This window comes from Eptatretus burgeri, chromosome 4, assembly GCF_056783735.1.
Source record: "Eptatretus burgeri isolate ZD-2024b chromosome 4, Ebu_testis_v1, whole genome shotgun sequence".
In the NCBI taxonomy this organism is placed as follows: domain Eukaryota; kingdom Metazoa; phylum Chordata; class Myxini; order Myxiniformes; family Myxinidae; genus Eptatretus; species Eptatretus burgeri.
This window is the reverse complement of record NC_140964.1, coordinates 72,955,389-72,972,902: the sequence shown is the minus strand read 5'-3', so window position 1 is coordinate 72,972,902 and position 17,514 is coordinate 72,955,389. Positions and strand designations below refer to the sequence as shown.

The following is a 17,514-nucleotide window of genomic DNA, read 5'->3' as shown; positions in this document are numbered from 1 at the left end:
AAAATTTTTTTTCTATTGGGATGGAAACATATGTTCTCGACTAAATGGAGTATACTGATTATGAATCGGAAGTCAGAATTTTCTCAGCACATCTAGGATTTTGAGTTGTACATATGTAATTACAGTAGTTTGCCCTGGCGGGTGATTTTGAGTGATCATAAATTATTATATATTTTTTCAATTATAGCAATACAATTGTTGTAGAATATTGTTTCTCATAAAAAAACAGCTTTAGAATGCACCTTAAATTTTATAAAATGGATGAAAACTGACAAAGCTATGAATTTTAAAGTAAAATTTTCCACGTTTGCATTGCAATTTTTAACTAACCCTAACCCTCATGAAAAACTTCATCAAGGCATTGAATCATGACGGTAATGGCTTCCAATATCTCAGAGAGAAGTTTGGCACAGAGAAAACTGATGATAAACTTAAAGCAGGCATTTTCATTGGGCCCCAGATCCGAGAACTGATGTGTGATCACGAGTTCAAAAATGAACCGAACCCACTTGAGTTTGCAGCATGGGAAGCATTTGTGTTGGTTGTGCAGAACTTTCATGGGAACCATAGAGCTGAACTGTATGCAGAATTAGTGGACAACATGCTAAAGGTAAATGAGTGAATGGACTGTAGGATGTCATCTTGATTTCTTCCCACCTAATCTGGGTGAGGGAAGCGACGAGCATGGCGAAAGGTTCCACCAAGACATTTCGGTCATGGAAACGAGGTATCATGGCCGGTTCAACCCAAACATGGTGGGTGATTACTGCTGGTTCTTACAACGGGAGACCAATTCCACACACAATCGCAAGAGCAAGTGTCTCTCACACTTCTGAACACGTCTGAACAGAGCCTACGCTGATTATAATGAAAGGAAGAGTGTAAACCTGAAGTGTTCTTTGTGAATCACTCACAATGGGGCAGATTTCCCGATCAAGTTTACACCCTTCCTAACATTACCATGTTGTAATGTTTGTTAACTTTTTTCTGCTACTTGTTTATGTTCTTGGTGTGTATACTACACATTATACACAGAGATCAATCATTGTTATCGAAATATGACGTGAAAGTAATTACTAAAGGCCCAGTCACACCTTGACGTTTTAGCCAGCTTATGCCGATTTTTGGAAAATTTGTGTAAAACGCTGGTACACGTCGAATACGTTATGGGTAAGTTTTGATAACATTGAGAGCACGCTGAAAAACACTGCCATACGTCGTTGTATGCTGGCTTTAAACGTTGTACTTTTCGGTTGTCCTCAAATTTTCCATGCTTGAAATTTTAAGACTTATGCCAGCATATGACTCATACGTTCCGCATAACGCTGGCCATTAGTTGTAGCCACGTTACCCGATCGTTGACACACGTGGACACACGTTACTTGTAAGTTACTCATAAGTCGAAACATGTCGAGGTAATGTTTAGCGTACCCGAAACTTATTTCTAACCTATGAGTAACGTTTTGTAGGGACGTTACACGATTGTTGACACACGTCGACACACGTCGACACACGTTACTTGTACGTTACTCATAAGCCGAAACACGTCGAGGTAATGTTTAGCGTACCCGAAACTTATTTCTAACCGATGAGTAACGTGTTGTAGGCACGTTACGCGATCATTGACACACGTCGACACACGTTACTTCTAAGTAACTCGTAAGTCGAAATACGTCGAGGTAATGTTTAGCGTACCCGAAACTTATTTCTAACCTATGAGTAACATGTTGTAGACACGTTACGCAATCGTTCACACACGTCGACGCACGTTACTTGTAAGGTGCTCATAAGTCGAAACACGTCGAGGTAATGGTTAGCGGCAGTGTTCCAGACTCCCTGGGGTTTTTTTTTCTTCGGTATAATGGTGATGTCGACACTTCGATTTCTAGTACGGTTATAATATAATATAATTAAAAGGCTGCCGCTCAACGATTTAAATCATAACTGCACTCGAAATCAAAGTGTCAACATCACCGGCATACCGAAGAAAAAAAAAACCCAGGGAGTCTGGAACACTGACGCTAACTATTACCTTGAGTGTTTCGACTTATGAGCACCTTACAAGTAACGTGTGTCGACGTGTGTCAACGATTGCATATCGTGCGTACAACTTATTCCCATCGCATGCAGAACGTGTGTCATATGGCAAGTACGTCGTAAAATGTTTAACACGTTTATAATTACAAGACGTACTCCACTTACTACGACATATGATAGTGTACTTTAGCGTTTTATTCACGCATACCAAATTTACCCATACTGTATTCGACGTGCGCCAGCGTTTTAGACGCATTTTTCAGTGGTCGGCATATGCTGGCAAGATCGCCAAGGTGTGACTGCGATGTTGACACTTCCATTTCTCCGGGGGTTATGATTTGAATCGTTGTGCGGCAGCCTTTTAATAGGCTACGTCACGACATCGTCGGCGATGCGTGCAGCGCGCTATGCATAAGTTCGACTATCGTTGGGCATAGGTTGTGAAGGCCGACAACAGGTTCAGCATTCGTTGGTATAAGTTATCTATTACACAACGAAACATTCTGTGTCCATTACTAATATGTTTTGCATACGACCAACTCGTTATGAATACGTCCGAATCTTTAAAAAAAACATCAAAAGTTCAACGTAAGCCAGCGTTTTACATACATTTTAATACGTTGCCATTGCTGGCTAAAACGTCAAGGTGTGACTGGGCCTTAAGCACTGATATTAGATGAACAATGTGCTGATCTGCAATAATAAAGTATCTAATGTAGCATGCTCGGTATCATTAATACATATACATATCTTGAAAACCTGACCTGCTGGCTAAATTCTGACTCCAGATTTGAAATTGACGGCCCAGATTTAGCCAAGAACACCTGCACTTCTCTTAGTAGCAGATGAAAAGTTGTTTTTTTGTTGCCCCGTGTTATTTATTGATATTGGGAGTGGGAATGCTTATTCGTTGTATGGTAAAGTTAAGAAAATATTTGTAGTATGTATGTAATATTTAATAAACCAAAGTTCAGGTATGATGGAATTGGCCTGAGAGTTGCACTGGTCATTGTCCTGAGAACAAAGAAATGATTATTGTTGCAATTTACTCTCGCCAATAAATTCTTCTTGTCTGCTGTGTAGCCGAGGTTTGAATAGACGTGTTCTTGAGACCAATGGAGTTTATGAAAATTAGGATTAGGAAAATTGTTTTGTTTGTTCATTATCCCCACGCTTAAAAAAAAAAAGCAGGATATAGTAATTGGCTCCGTCTTTCTGTCTGTGCATCGCGCTATCTCCGACTCATCGGTTTTGCAGACATTCACAAAACTTGGTAGTCATGAACACTGCATGGCAAGAAGGTGCGAAAGCATTATGATCATTTTTGGTCTCTGGGGCCCTGGGGTGGGGTCAAAAGGTCAAATACCCCCCAAAAATGAACAAATTCCTGAACAAGTTATTTAAATTCCTGTCCTGCCAGACTGCAAGGAAAGCAACAGTCAACACCAAGCATAACCCTTGCCAAGTGACTGCTTTGGGTAGCACTGACACTCTGTCAAGAGTCTGGTACATTGGTTGTTATAATTATGGCAGTAAACTATGCGGGTGAAGCTCGAGTTGTTTGGGACGACAGTGATGCATAAACTGCTCTGTGGGACTTAGCTAAGATGGAGGACTGATCCAAGCTTCCTTCCCATCTCGGTCAATAGACGAGGTTTATGGCGTCATTTACAGACCATGGAGTTGCAGGTCTTATTGTGTGACCAGAGGTGTTCTTTTTAGGAAAGGGACTGTGCCAGCATTCCCGTTAAGTTTTTCATCATAGACTAATGTATGCGCTTGTTGTTTGTGTTTGTTGGCGTGCAGGAGCAAAGATCTTCTTTGCACCATTATTATTGATCCTGTTGTTGGTGGCACTCATTCTCATCATCATCCTCGGTAAGAGCATCAGGCAAATGCTTGCTGATTGTTACCCCACACACGAGAAGTGAAAAGTGGGGTTAAACCATTGGTTCACTTTGTCTCTCTGTCTCCGTCTCTGTCTGTCTGCACACAAATGTCAGTTTATGATGTCTATGACCTTAGTTTTCGAGATATTGCCCACTTCCAGTATGATGATGTCACTTCCCATGGTGTCAAAATTAGCTCTATTTGATGAGGTGCAACTCCACGATGCGTATAATTACCCTCGCCAGAGGAGAGGGTGTCGCATTTGGGTCTGTCTGTCTGTTTGTTTGTTTGCACAGAGTGAGTGTTTTTCTCTGCAACCGCTTGTCAGATTGAGGCAAAATTTTCACCATATGACCGACTACTCATATGGAATGTTTGAATGATAATTATGATGTCATAGGTCATGTGGTGTGGCAGCCATCTTGGAAAAATGGAAAAACTTTGGGCCTCTGAAACCGCATGAAGGGAAAAAAATTGAAATTTGATATACTGCAAGTACTCCTCATGGGGAATGAGTATGATTATTTTTCTGATATCATAGGTGCTTTGTTATGACGTCATAATTGCATATGTATTACGCTACATCCGATCAGTATGAACGTTTTTGAGGGGCATCTAGGGAGGGATAAATTGGTCCACAGAAAAAAAAACAGAGGAAAAAAAAATGACATCACCATCTGTCACATGATTTGGCAGCCATATTGTTTTCTTTAAAAAAAAAAACCTTCAACAATCTTCTTCTCTGAAATGGCTGAACAAGTTGAGGTGAAATTTTACATGTATAACCGCCTGTCCATGAGGAACAAAACTTTCACACATATGATGTCATCCGTCACATGGTTTGGCAGCCATATTGGATTTACCCTAAAACCAATGTTAAAAACCTTCTCCAGAACGGCTGGACAGATCGAGGGGAAACTGCACACAAATGTTCCCCATTCCTTGGGGTTACCAGGGCATTCATGAATATATAATTGATGTCATATGGTCTGGTAGCCATATTGGATTGAGAAAAAAAATCTTAAAAAAATTATTTCTCTTGAACCATTTCATCAATTGATGTGGAACTTCACAGTTAGGATCCAGTAGTGATGAGGAATATATGTTTTCAATTTTAACCTGATCGGGTGCATAGTGTGGCAGCGAGAATTATTTAATTTTTTTGAATCTGGGTTTTTTTATTTTATTTATTTATTTTTTGAATAAGGCTCACTTGGCTGTACCTGGATGTGTTTGAGGGTAGAGATGACCTTGCAATAAAGTGGAAGTTCTAGTTATGTCTCATTAATTACATAACATACCAGTTCACAAACATTACACGAAATACACCACACAAAACGAGTCCTGGCGAGGGTCTGCGATCTCTGATTGCTCTTTTTCTTGTTCATATTTTTTGAGATATTGCCCACTTTCTGTAATTAGACATCACTAGCAGCCATATTGTGTTTCAGATCCACTTTTAATCAAATGGTCCTCCAGGTCATCGATTGTATATTTTAAGTGTTTTTGCATTGGTTGGTTAAGCGGTTTCAGAGAAGATAAATTTTAAACATTTTCCTTCGATCGGATATGGCTGCCAGACCACGTGACCAATGACATCATTGTCAAATTATATTTCCTGCGTGTAGTCGATCACGAATGTAGAGTTTCACATTGATCGGTTAAGCGGTTTGAGAGAAGGAGATTATTAAAGGTTTTCCTTTAATCCAAAATTGTGGCCAAACGAGATCGAAATTCAATTAATTTGGGGACCTTTAAACCTTACGATGACTTACTTGTCGGTAGAGGGGGAGAATGTCATGAACAAACTTTAGTTCTACCACACTAGAGATAATTTTAGCCAAGTTTGGTCACAATCCCATAAGCAGTTTCAGAGAAGAAGTTGCAAGTGTTGACGGATAGACGGACAGACTGATGGACTGATGATCCCAGAAGCTTCCCTGAACTATGTTCCAGGTCAGCTAAAATGTGTTCAAGACTTGTGTTTAATGTGTGGGGGTGGTCGTTTGTCCTTTCGGGTTTGGTCTTTGTGAATCCATGGTAGAGCTTGCTTTCTCATCTGTGTTTGTGATTTTTGTACTTGTCCATTCAGCTTGGTTTTTAATTGGCCCTTCATTCATTTTTTTTTTTGCACCAATAGGCCACGACGGTGGGGGCAAGATAGCAGGTGTGTTAGTAGGTGTGGTTGCAACGGGATAGGGTCCAGGTGTATGTGTATGTAGGTGGGGTGCATCAATAGGTGCTTGTGTGGGCACGGATGCGACAGCAGCAGCAGTATTGTGTGGATGTGGGTGTGGTGTGGTGTGGAAACACCTGCAACGGTACGTGTTGTTCAAGCAACAACATTCTAGGGGATGAGATTATGCACTTTTGATTCAAAATTCAGTTTGTCTGATGGAGGTTGGGAAAGCGGTCGTTCAGTTTTCACCTGGACGTTTTGTTTCTACCTATAATGAGAACTCGTGATAAATAAACTCATGACACAAAACGGCTCAACATGACACCGTATGTTCACTTGTGTGTAAACTGACGTCATGAACAGAATATTTTGAGTCGATCAAAATGAGATCTTCATCTTGCTTGATGTTTGTTTTTGATTGAGGTGGCCAGTCTTTCAGCATGTGATTTATTCTGTACACTTCTGATTTCATTTTAAAAATAATCCGCATTGGTCAAATATGGATGTCCTTAATGGGTAACTTGATCATCACCATACTGTGCACAACCAATTGTCTGTAAATTTTGAGAACCATTGTGTTTTTCTTGACCATAAATTTCATAAATATTCTGTTCCCCTCTCGTTGTTTTCCTACTTGCCCCCATTTTTGGTTTTCAGCAAGTCAGAATTAAAGCAGCAACCACGGGATCATGGGTATTGGTTGCCAACACTGTAAAGGCTTGTAGCATGGTATTGTGTACACTGTGGTCCTAAATGAGGAGAAAGCTTAGAAATTGAACCCAGTTTTAATAAGATAAACAATCTTAATGTTATATAATGCCCAAGTGTCTGTGCTCTCAGAAAATGTATACTTTGCTTTGGGTCCTATGGATATAGTTGCTTACAAAGCATGTTTTTTTATCCAAACACAGGCTATTTTTTCCATTTTTATAGCTCATTTTTTAGAAATGGGTTACATGTATGATTGTATACAGTATGTTGTCCAAAATGGATGAAAATGCATTTTTTGTTTGATATATATTATTATGCATAAGAATAGAAAAATTCCTCGAAACAGTACATTTCTTATGACCTTCTGCATATCTTGGCACCTTCAAATGTGTAAAATCTCAGATTTTGCAAAATTTCCCCCAGTCATAGTGAAGCTTACAAAATCTTATTCCAGAAATTTGAAATGCATCTGATAGAACATCTTAAATAGCAATTTACTTCTGCATAAAGTGATGATTTAAAATGGCAAGTTTCAACATGGATCATTACTACATACCAGTTTTTTAGGTTCACTTCCATGATTGGGTCAAAAATGTTAGACAGTACGTAACAAATTGCATTCACCATGCTGCTACAAAATTACTGGTAGCTATAAGCTTGATTTTATAACGATAGAATAAGTTTACCAAGATGTCCCTATGATATAAAAAATCAATACCAAAGGCCAGTTTGTGTTCAGTATACAGAACATCAAAGGTCGTTAGGAAGTACGTAACGTTTTAAAGAAATCTGCACTTTTAATCCTAAGATGTTAGTTTGGTTCATCACAGCATGTATTTCTATGGTTACGTTTATGTGCATATATATTTATGACCTTAATGAACACTGATCAATTTGATCAATTTGTTAATTTCATATGACCTTGACCTCTTTCATATGACTTTCATTTTTTGGTCCCCCGTGTCCTAAATGTGTACATAATACCTTGCTACAAGCGTAAAGACAAATACCTCATAATTATACACACACACACACACACGCATTACTCCACTTTTATCAACAATAGAAGAGTGCAGATGAAATTAGAACCACCTGTCTCAATTCAGCAGGAAGAGTGGATGGAATTGTGAAAGCAGATGGAGAGAGACGACGCTTGGTGATCACTCATTCCAGGACAAACAAAATAGATAAATTTATTCTGAAATGAAGGAAGTGTTTGGTCTGATTGGAGGATCTAAAGGAAGTATAGTCATCATCACCATCACCACCACCATCATCACCACCATCATCACCACCATCATCACCACCATCATCACCACCATCATCACCACCATCATCACCACCATCATCACCACCATCATCACCACCATCACCACCATCACCACCATCATCACCATCACCACCATCACCATTTCCATGTGTAAGCCGTGGCTCACCTAATTGCTCCTTTCCAAGCTGCTCGCCCTCTTGTTGTGGTATCGAGCCTCTTATCTCAGTTCGCCAGTTTGATATGTATTGTAACAGACATGGTCTCCCTGACAGGCAACGCAAGACCGCTGGAGATCAACTCGCAATATGCCGAGTGGAGGAATTCTGCACATGTGGTGCGGTGCAGTTCGGATTAATTAATTTTGTTTGAGCGTGCGCCTGCGCTTTTGAATGGAATTTGGTTGTGCTGGAGGGTGATTCCACGGCTCAAAATTCACAACAAACACACTTTAAAAACAACAGGTTTAATAAATTGTGAGGATGGGGACACAGCAAGAAAACAATGAATGGAGAATGAAGATAATATTGAAACCCGCCGGCACGCTTAACTGGACATAAACGGTTTCCAAGCCTGAACCTTAAACTAAACTTATCACAGGCAGACTTATTTAAGGACACGAGGCAATGAAAGAATGGACAGGATGGATGAGGTAGAGGTTTAGACTTTTTTAGTGGTCCTCCCTATTTGCTTGAATGTCAGGACGTACAACTTGGGCGCACCGGTCAAGCTCTGCACACTCTGCTGCTGGGACTCTCCACTGCCATCTCTCCTCCAAGTGCAGACTCCCTCCTCCCTCCTCTCGACTCTCCTCACTCCTAAGTGTGGATATGTGCACTAACCCGCTCTCCTCGGGTCCCTCCTGTTTCCACCATGTCATCGGAACATTTGAGGCTCGCACATGTGGAATGGCCAACTCAAAGTAAAATGTATGGGGCTTGCATAGGTGGACACGCCAGGTTCACATGAATCTTGGGGAGGTGTGAATTGACAATGGCAAACTATTACGAATGCTAATGACATAGGGAAAAAGAGGCAGACGTGGAGGCTAGGAAATGACAAGGAGCTTCCTATACAACTGATCCTGGTTGTTGCTAATTGGGGTTACAAAACCACTTGTGTTTATTTTATTTTATTTTATTTTTGCACACAATGTCGAGGCTCATATGAGAACGAACACAGAACGAAGGAGATAAGAGGGGTGGGAGAGAGAAGGACAAAACAATGGGGAACAGAGACATGACATCTGTGGAAGGGAGAGGGATGGGGTGGGGTACATTGGGTAAATAAGATGGACATTACAGGGACTTTCAGGTCCTTACATGACAGGGATTTTCAGGAAGGAAAGCAGGGAATTTGAAGGAGGTGGGTTTGGGGTGGATTAACAGGGGTAGAAAAGATCATGATTTTGGATGGGGGAAGATAAGAGGTGGTGGTGAACAGATGTTTTGAAGACCTGGAGGAAAGAGTGGGATTGAAGAGAGTGGGAGTTTATTCCAAAGGCAGGAAAAAAGAGAGGAGTGAAAGAGTGAAGGTGAGCAGTGATTCGTGATTTTGGTAGTTTTACCAGAAGGGGGTTGCTGGCGGACCTTGAGCACCCTACAGAAATATGGGGGGGCATATTGCAGACAGAGCGGGGGGGGAGACCAGAGAGCAGACGGTAGAAGACAGGACCGCCGACTTGCCTGGGGTGATAGAGTGAGAGGCCCAAAGACTCAGCCTCACCGCCAGAGATGCTAATGGTCCTAAATGCCTTGATTTCTTCAGGATGAAGCCGATAAAGGTGAGAGGCAGGAGCGCCAGCCCAGAGGGGAGAGCAGTACTCCATCAGGCTGCTGACGAAAGCTTTGTATGTGGTCAGGAGCTCGGGTGGGCCGAGGTGTTGATATTCATTGAGATAATTATTGAAAAATTAACCCCTCATTGACGCTTGTCATTTTCATAACACTGTCCAATCCTTCCACTCAGACTCGGCTGAAGCTGTGTCGGGATAGGATGGGAATGACAGTTTAACAACAGTTCTGCCCTACTCCAAATAACTAAAACAATCAATGTGTCATCTATGTGGCCACATAATTATTCTGTCAGGCAGAATCGTTTTCTTTGCAAACGCATCCATCCCAAAGCATGTACTTATCAATTACTAGCAAGTACCACCCGTCGCTTCACTGACGGGAATACTAAAGGGTGGAGGGAGAAAGGGAGGGGCGAAGAGGGAGAGAGGGGTGGGGGAGGGTGAAGAGGTGGAGTGGAAAGGAGAAGGGAGGGAGGAGGAGCGAGGAAGGGTGGGGGAAGGGAAGACAGTGTGAGGTGAGAGGTATAGAAGGCAGACATGTGGTGAAGCGTTAATTACGATTCAAACTATTTCATCAAAATGATTCTGCGTAGAATAACAGTGAAGATGGAGACAAAATAATGACCAAAATCCATTTTCGACCGGTCAAACTATGAACACGACCCAGAGACAAACACCGCCCAGACACATCTGGAGACAAAACCCACTAGACGTATCAGGAGCCAAGCTGTCTGGACACAAATACCGCCCAGACGCGTCTGGGGAGAAGCACCACTCAGGATATGTCAAGAGATAGAGACTGAGAGGGGGGGGGGAGAGTGAGAGAGGTGTGGGAAGAGGTTGCTGCACTGTATTGGGAGGGAGTATAGAAAGGATAGGACAGAGACAGAAACAGAGTTATGCTTTATGAACGCGCGCACACACACGCACACACACACACACACACACACACACACACACACACACACACACACACACACACACACACACACACACACACACACACACACACACACACACACACACACACACGCTTGGCTGATTTTGGCAACAACCCAAAAACCATGAGGAGCTTTCACTGAAAAACAAGGTTGCATTTATACAGACTTTTCAGGAATATGTTCACAGGCATTATTCTTTATAAACAGCTGTGTGTAATGGGTGGAAAAAAAATTGGCTCAGTAATTGAGAAAACACGTTAATACAGCAAAAGACGAGAAAATTGGGTGTTATTTCACAACTCGCTGAGGGTGATACAGCACCAATCACTCGCTCAGGGTGATGGAGAACGAACCACTCGCTCAGGGAAGCAGAGCACGAACCAATTGCCCAGGACAACGGAGCATGGACCGCCCGCTCCGGGTGACGGAGCACGGACCGCCCGCCCGTGGCGACGGAGCACAGACCGCCCGCCCGTGGCGACGGAGCACGGACCGCCCGCCCGTGGCGACGGAGGACGGACCGCCCGCCCGTGGCGACGGAGGACGGACCGCCCGCCCGTGGCGACGGAGAACGGACCGCCCGCCCGTGGCCACGGAGGACGGACCGCCCGCCCGTGGCGACGGAGGACCAATAAATCCTGATCGTGCCACATATAATTCCTCGCCCATTGTTAATAAATTATCATTAGGAATATTCCTGCTCGTTTTTGTCTTTTCTTCCATTGATCAAGCATGGTCCGAATCCTAGTTTATCCGGGACTTTATTCCCAATGATCCTTTCCTTTTATCCGGTACGTCCTTGGCAGTGTCTCTCGGCTGCATCCGATCCGGGAAAGTGATCCGGTCCCGTAAAGTTATCTGGTTCGGACAAGGCGTACTGAGGGCGTGTTCCCCGGTAATGAAATCTCGTGATTAATTAGGTAACCCGATTAACCCATAGACGGGAGGACCCTAGGTCATGCGGTTGAGTTATTGGCGTCAACGGTCAGTGAAGCGACCCGCCACGTCACGGAATTATCCGTGTGCGACGGCCTACAATTCCGGGGAGTCTGGTGGGAACCGAGATAGCTTCCCCCACCTTGTGGTCTTCTCATCCGACCCCCGGCCCGCAACAGTATCATTTAATGCATGAAATCACTCCAAGCTCCTCATTTGAAAACTATAGCACTTACAAAAGCGATGTATACAGTGATTCATAGTTGTGATGAACAGGCATTCGATAATATGAGTGAAGGAAGCGAAAACAAAACTTTATAGTGAAGAAATTGTTGCAGCCTGTTCCAAGTCCAGGCAGACATGGTTGAGCAGGGCAAAAAACATGGTGGCTTTAGACCCCAGCGATGTTACCTCTTTTATGCCTTGAGACCCCATTGAGAGCGTTGACTGAGGATGTATCTCGGTGATACAAAGGTGATAAAATTAAATATAATTAAATGAGGCCATTAATTACCTTCAAAAGTGGTGTTTTAATTAACCCAAACATCCAATTTTCACTTACACTCCTTGGAGTTTTCTTAGTGTGCATGCAAAGTTTCAGGCTGCCAAGTTTCATGGTTTTGGAATTTTGGAAGAGACACACAGACATTTATTAGGACAGATTATTTCCCTTCCAAGGAACTTCAACACAGAAAGAGACCACTCTACCCATCAAGTCTGCACAATGGTTGCCAACTTATGACATCTTTTTTGAATACAGAGCAAAGGCTTTTGGAAGAGCTTGAACACTGAATGGCTCAGGAGACACACACACACACACACACACACACACACACACACACACACACACACACACACACACACACACACACACACACACTCTCACACACTCTCACACTCTCACATACTCTCACACACTCACACACACTCACACACACTCACACACTCTCACACACTCTCACACACTCTCACACACTCTCACACACTCACACACTCTCACACACTCACACACACTCACACACACACACACACACTCACACACACACTCACACACACTCACACACTCTCACACACTCTCACACACTCTCACACACTCTCACACACTCTCACACACTCTCACACACTCTCACACACTCTCACACACACACACACACACACACACACACATTTATTGCCTCTGCCACCGAAGGTGAAGGAGGTTATGTTTTTTACCCCTTTCTGTCTGTCTGTCTGTCTGTCTGTGTACAGGATATCTCAAAAAGTTATGCACGGATCTGGATGAAATTTTTTGCACAGATTCGGTGTGTTACATGGACGAACTGATTAGATTTTGCTGAAGATCCGGATCCAGATCTGACTACTAGGATTTTTAAAGTGATTCTTCACCATTGAGAGATTGGGCTGAACTGATGTATAGCACGATATCTCAAAAAGTTGTAGACGGATTCGGATGAACTTGGGTGGACAGATTGGGTGTGTGGTAAGGACTAATTGATTCGATTTTGGTGAAGATCTGAATCTGGATCTGGATATGGGAGTTATTTAATTTTTTAAGTGATTCTTCATCATTGAGAGATAGGGCCAAAAACGATATAGTACTGTTTATCATGATATTTCAAAAATGTATTGAGCCCAATATGTTCTCATGGATCAGGCATTACGTGGCGGAGGTAAGCGCTCCACTGAGTGCCCTTTAGTATAATATATATATATATATATATCTTCTTCTTCTTCCTCTTTCGGCTTGCTCCCGCTAGGGGTCGCCACAGCGGACCAACTGTCTCCATTTTGCTCTATCCTCCACATCTTCCATTGACACTCCAACCACCCGCATGTCCGCCCTCACCGCATCCATGAACCTCTTCTTTGGCCTTCCTCTTCTCCTCCTGCCTGGCGGCTCCATCTTCAACATCCTTCTCCCGATATACTCCGTTTCCCTCCTGTGCACATGTCCAAACCATCGCAATCTCGCCTCTCTCACTTTGTCTCCAAACCGTCCTACCTGCACTGTCCCTCTAATACACTCATTTCTTATCCTATCCATCCTCGTCACTCCCAACGAGAATCGCAGCATCTTTAACTCTGCCACCTCCAGCTCTGCTTCCTGTCTTTTTGTTAGCGCCACCGCCTCCAAACCATACAACATAGCTGGTCTCACTACCGTCTTGTATACTTTCCCTTCACTCTTGCAGCTACCCTTCTGTCACAAATCACTCCTGCAACTCTTCTCCACCCACTCCATCCTGCCTGCACTCTCTTTTTCACTTCTCTCCCACACTCTCCGTTACTTTGGACAGTTGATCCCAAGTATTTAAACCAATCCACCTTCCCCACCTCAACTCCTTGCAACCGCACCATACCACCACCCTCCCTCTCATTTACGCACATGTACTCCGTCTTTCTCCTACTGACTAACATTCCCCTTCTCTCCAGTGCGTACCTCCACCTCTCAAGGCTCGGATTCAGCCTGCTCCCTACTCTCCCTACAGATCATGATGTCATCCGCGAACATCATGGTCCATGGAGACTCCAGTCTGATCTCGTCCGTCAACCTGTCCATCACCATTGCAAACAGGAAAGGGCTCAGAGTCGATCCTTGGTGCAATCCCACTTTAACCTTAAACCGGTCCGTCATTCCTACCGCACACCTCACCGCTGTCACACTGTCCTCATACATATCCTGCACGATCCTCACATACTTTCTCCACCACTCCCGACTTCCTCATACAATGCCACAACTCCTCTCTTGGCACCCTATCATGTTTTCTCTAAATCCACAAACACACAATGTAACTCTTTCTGGCCTTCCCTATACTTCTCCATCAACATCCTCAAAGCAAACATCGCATCAGTGGTGCTCTTTCCTGGCATAAACCCATATTGCTGCTCACAGATCGTCACCTCTCCTCTCAACCGAGCTTCCACTACTCTTTCCCACAACTTCATGGTGTGGCTTAACAACTTTATCCCTCTGTAATTTCCACAGCTCTGCACATCACCCTTATTCTTGAAAATCGGAATCAGTACACTTAATCTCCACTCCTCCGGCATCCTCTCACTTTCCAAGACTTTATTAAACAATCTGGTTAACAACCCCACTGCCATCTCTCCTAAGCACTTCCATGCCTCCACTGGTATTCCATCTGGGCCAACCGCCTTTCCACTTTTCATCTTCTTCATAGCAGTCCTCACTTCATCCTTACTGATCCACCCCACTTCCAGATTCACTATCTCCACCTCTTCCAACCTTCTCTCTCTCTCATTTTCTTCATTCATCAGCTCCTCAAAGTACTCCATCCACCTTCTCAACACACTCTCCTCGCTCGTCAGCACATTCCCATTTGCGTCCTTTATCACCCGAACCTGCAGCACATCCTTCCCAGCTCGGTCCCTCTGTCTTGCCAATCGGTACAAATCCTTTTCCCCTTCTTTTGTATCCAACTTCTCATACAGCCTCGTCATATGCCTTTTCCTTGGCCTTAGCCACCTCTCTTTGCTTTTCGACGCCACTCCTTGTTCTCCTGCCGACTTTCTTCATCTCTCTGACTATCCCACTTCTTTTTAGCCAACCCCTTCTTCCTTATACTTTCCTGTACTTCCTCATTCCACCACCAAGTCTCCTTATCTTCCTTCCTCTGTCCAGATGTCACACCAAGTACCTTCCTAGCTATCTCCCTCACAACTTCTGCTGTCGTTGCCCAATCATCCCACCCATCTTTACCACCATCCAACGCCCTGTCTCACCTCCTCCCTAAATTTCACGCAACAGTCTTCCTCCTTCAGCTTCCACCATCTGGTCCTTGGTTCAGCCCTCACTCTCTTCCTCAACCTCACCTCTAAAGTCATCCTACAGACCACCAATCGATGCTGTCGAGCTACACTCTCCCCTGCCACAACCTTACAGTCACAAATCTCTTTCAGGTTGCATCTCCTACTTAAGATGTAATCCACCTGTGTGCACTTTCCTCCACTCTTGTATGTCACCCTGTGTTCCTCCTTCTTCTTGAAATACGTGTTTACCACTGCCATTTCCATTCTTTTTGCAAACTCTACCACCATTTGCCCTTCCACATTTCTCTTGTTGAGACCGTACCTCCCCATCACCTCCTCATCCTCTTTATTCCCTTCCCCAACATGTCCATTGAAATCTGCTCCAATCACCACTCTTTCATCCTTGGATACACTCTCCACCACTTCATCTAACTCACTCCAGAAATCTTCTTTATATTCCATCTCACACCCCATATGTGGGGCATATGCACTGATGACATTCATCATCACCCCTTCAATTTCCAACTTCACACTCATCACTCGGTCAGACACCCTCCTCACCTCCAATACCCTCTTGACATGATCTTCCTTCAGGATTATCCCGACACCATTTCTCCTCCCATCCACACCATGGTAGAACAGTTTGAAACCACCTCCAATGCTCCTCGCCTTACTCCCCATCCACTTGGTCTCTTGTACACACAGTATGTCCACCTTTCTTCTCTCCATCATATCAGCCAACTCTCGCCTGGTGCCGTTCATCGTCTCAACATTCAGAGTTCCAAGTCTCACCTCCACACTTCTACCCTTCCCCTCTCCCACTGCCTCCCGGACTCGCCTTCCCCGTCTCCTTCTCCTCCTTCGCCCAGCAGTAGCACAATTTCCACTGGTACCCTGCTGACCACCGGTACCGGTGGCGGTCGTTGGTAACCCGGGCCTCGACCGATCCGGTATGGAAATTCGTTTTGTTGTCCGCATAATGATTTGGCATAGGTTTTTACGCCGGATGCCCTTCCTGACGCAACCCTGGTCGCCTCTTACGACACACAGGGATATGGTACACCTATTCTAACCGGGGCATACACCGGGCCCAGTACAACTGGTGCTCATTTCGCCGACCTCGGAAGGATGGCAGGCTGAGTCAACCCCCTGGTGTTTTCGACTTGGTTTATATATATTTATATATATATATATATATATATATATATATATATATATATAGATACATATATATATATATACACATTATATATATATATGTATACATATATTAATTCAGTGTCCCAACGGGGCTTGAACTCAGGACCTCTTGGGTCCCAAGCCACTGCCCTTACCACTGCGCCAACACCAGGCTAATATATATATATATATATATATATATATATATATATATATTGTTATGGTTGTGGTGGTAGATGAAGGAATTTCATTGGAAAGTTAGGATTGAATGGAGTTGTTTGTTCCGTGCACATGAAGGAGACATCTCGATGTATATTAAGTAGGTGAGATTGTGAGCTTAAGTGTTACGTGACACCACGTGTGTGGGGAGAGGGGCGGTTAGTTCGGTGTTAATTACATAGGGATTACGGATAAGTTCCCCCAGTGTGTGATTGCCCCCTGTGACCGATTCCTATGTTTTTGCAATTACAAGCGAGCTGGGCATGCCGAGCAGGCAGAGGCCCTGCCTTCCCGTGTTTCGTGCGAGCAAGCCATGCCCTGGAGGTGGAACGGTAGTTCGATGTGGTGTAAGGAGAGATAGGGGAGCGATGAGGTTGGCCTTGTTGGACGAGAGATCAGGAGGAACGGACGAGTGCGGAGTGAGGGATGCACGCGATTGAGAGAACGTAGCTCAGAGATGGCCTGGAAGAACAGGGCTTTACGGCTGGCTTTTCTTCGACACATGAAGAAGATGGCATAATTCTTGTATTCATGCTGAGTCAAATTGTCTCACGTACTGAGCAAGACGCTAGCTATTGACTGTTTGGCT

The 17,514-nt window shown here is 43.9% G+C and overlaps 1 protein-coding gene across 3 annotated transcripts in view; it reads left to right on the top strand.

Annotated features, from left to right (window-relative positions):
- Positions 1–17,514, top strand: part of LOC147028335 (uncharacterized) — a 56,494-nt gene that overhangs the window by 32,017 nt on the left and 6,963 nt on the right. For all 3 annotated transcript variants that reach the window (XM_085878642.1, XM_085878641.1, XM_085878640.1), the window contains one exon: positions 3,844–3,915. In XM_085878642.1, the coding sequence (XP_085734768.1) occupies positions 3,844–3,915 (72 nt within the window). The remainder of the gene's footprint in view (positions 1–3,843; positions 3,916–17,514) is intronic.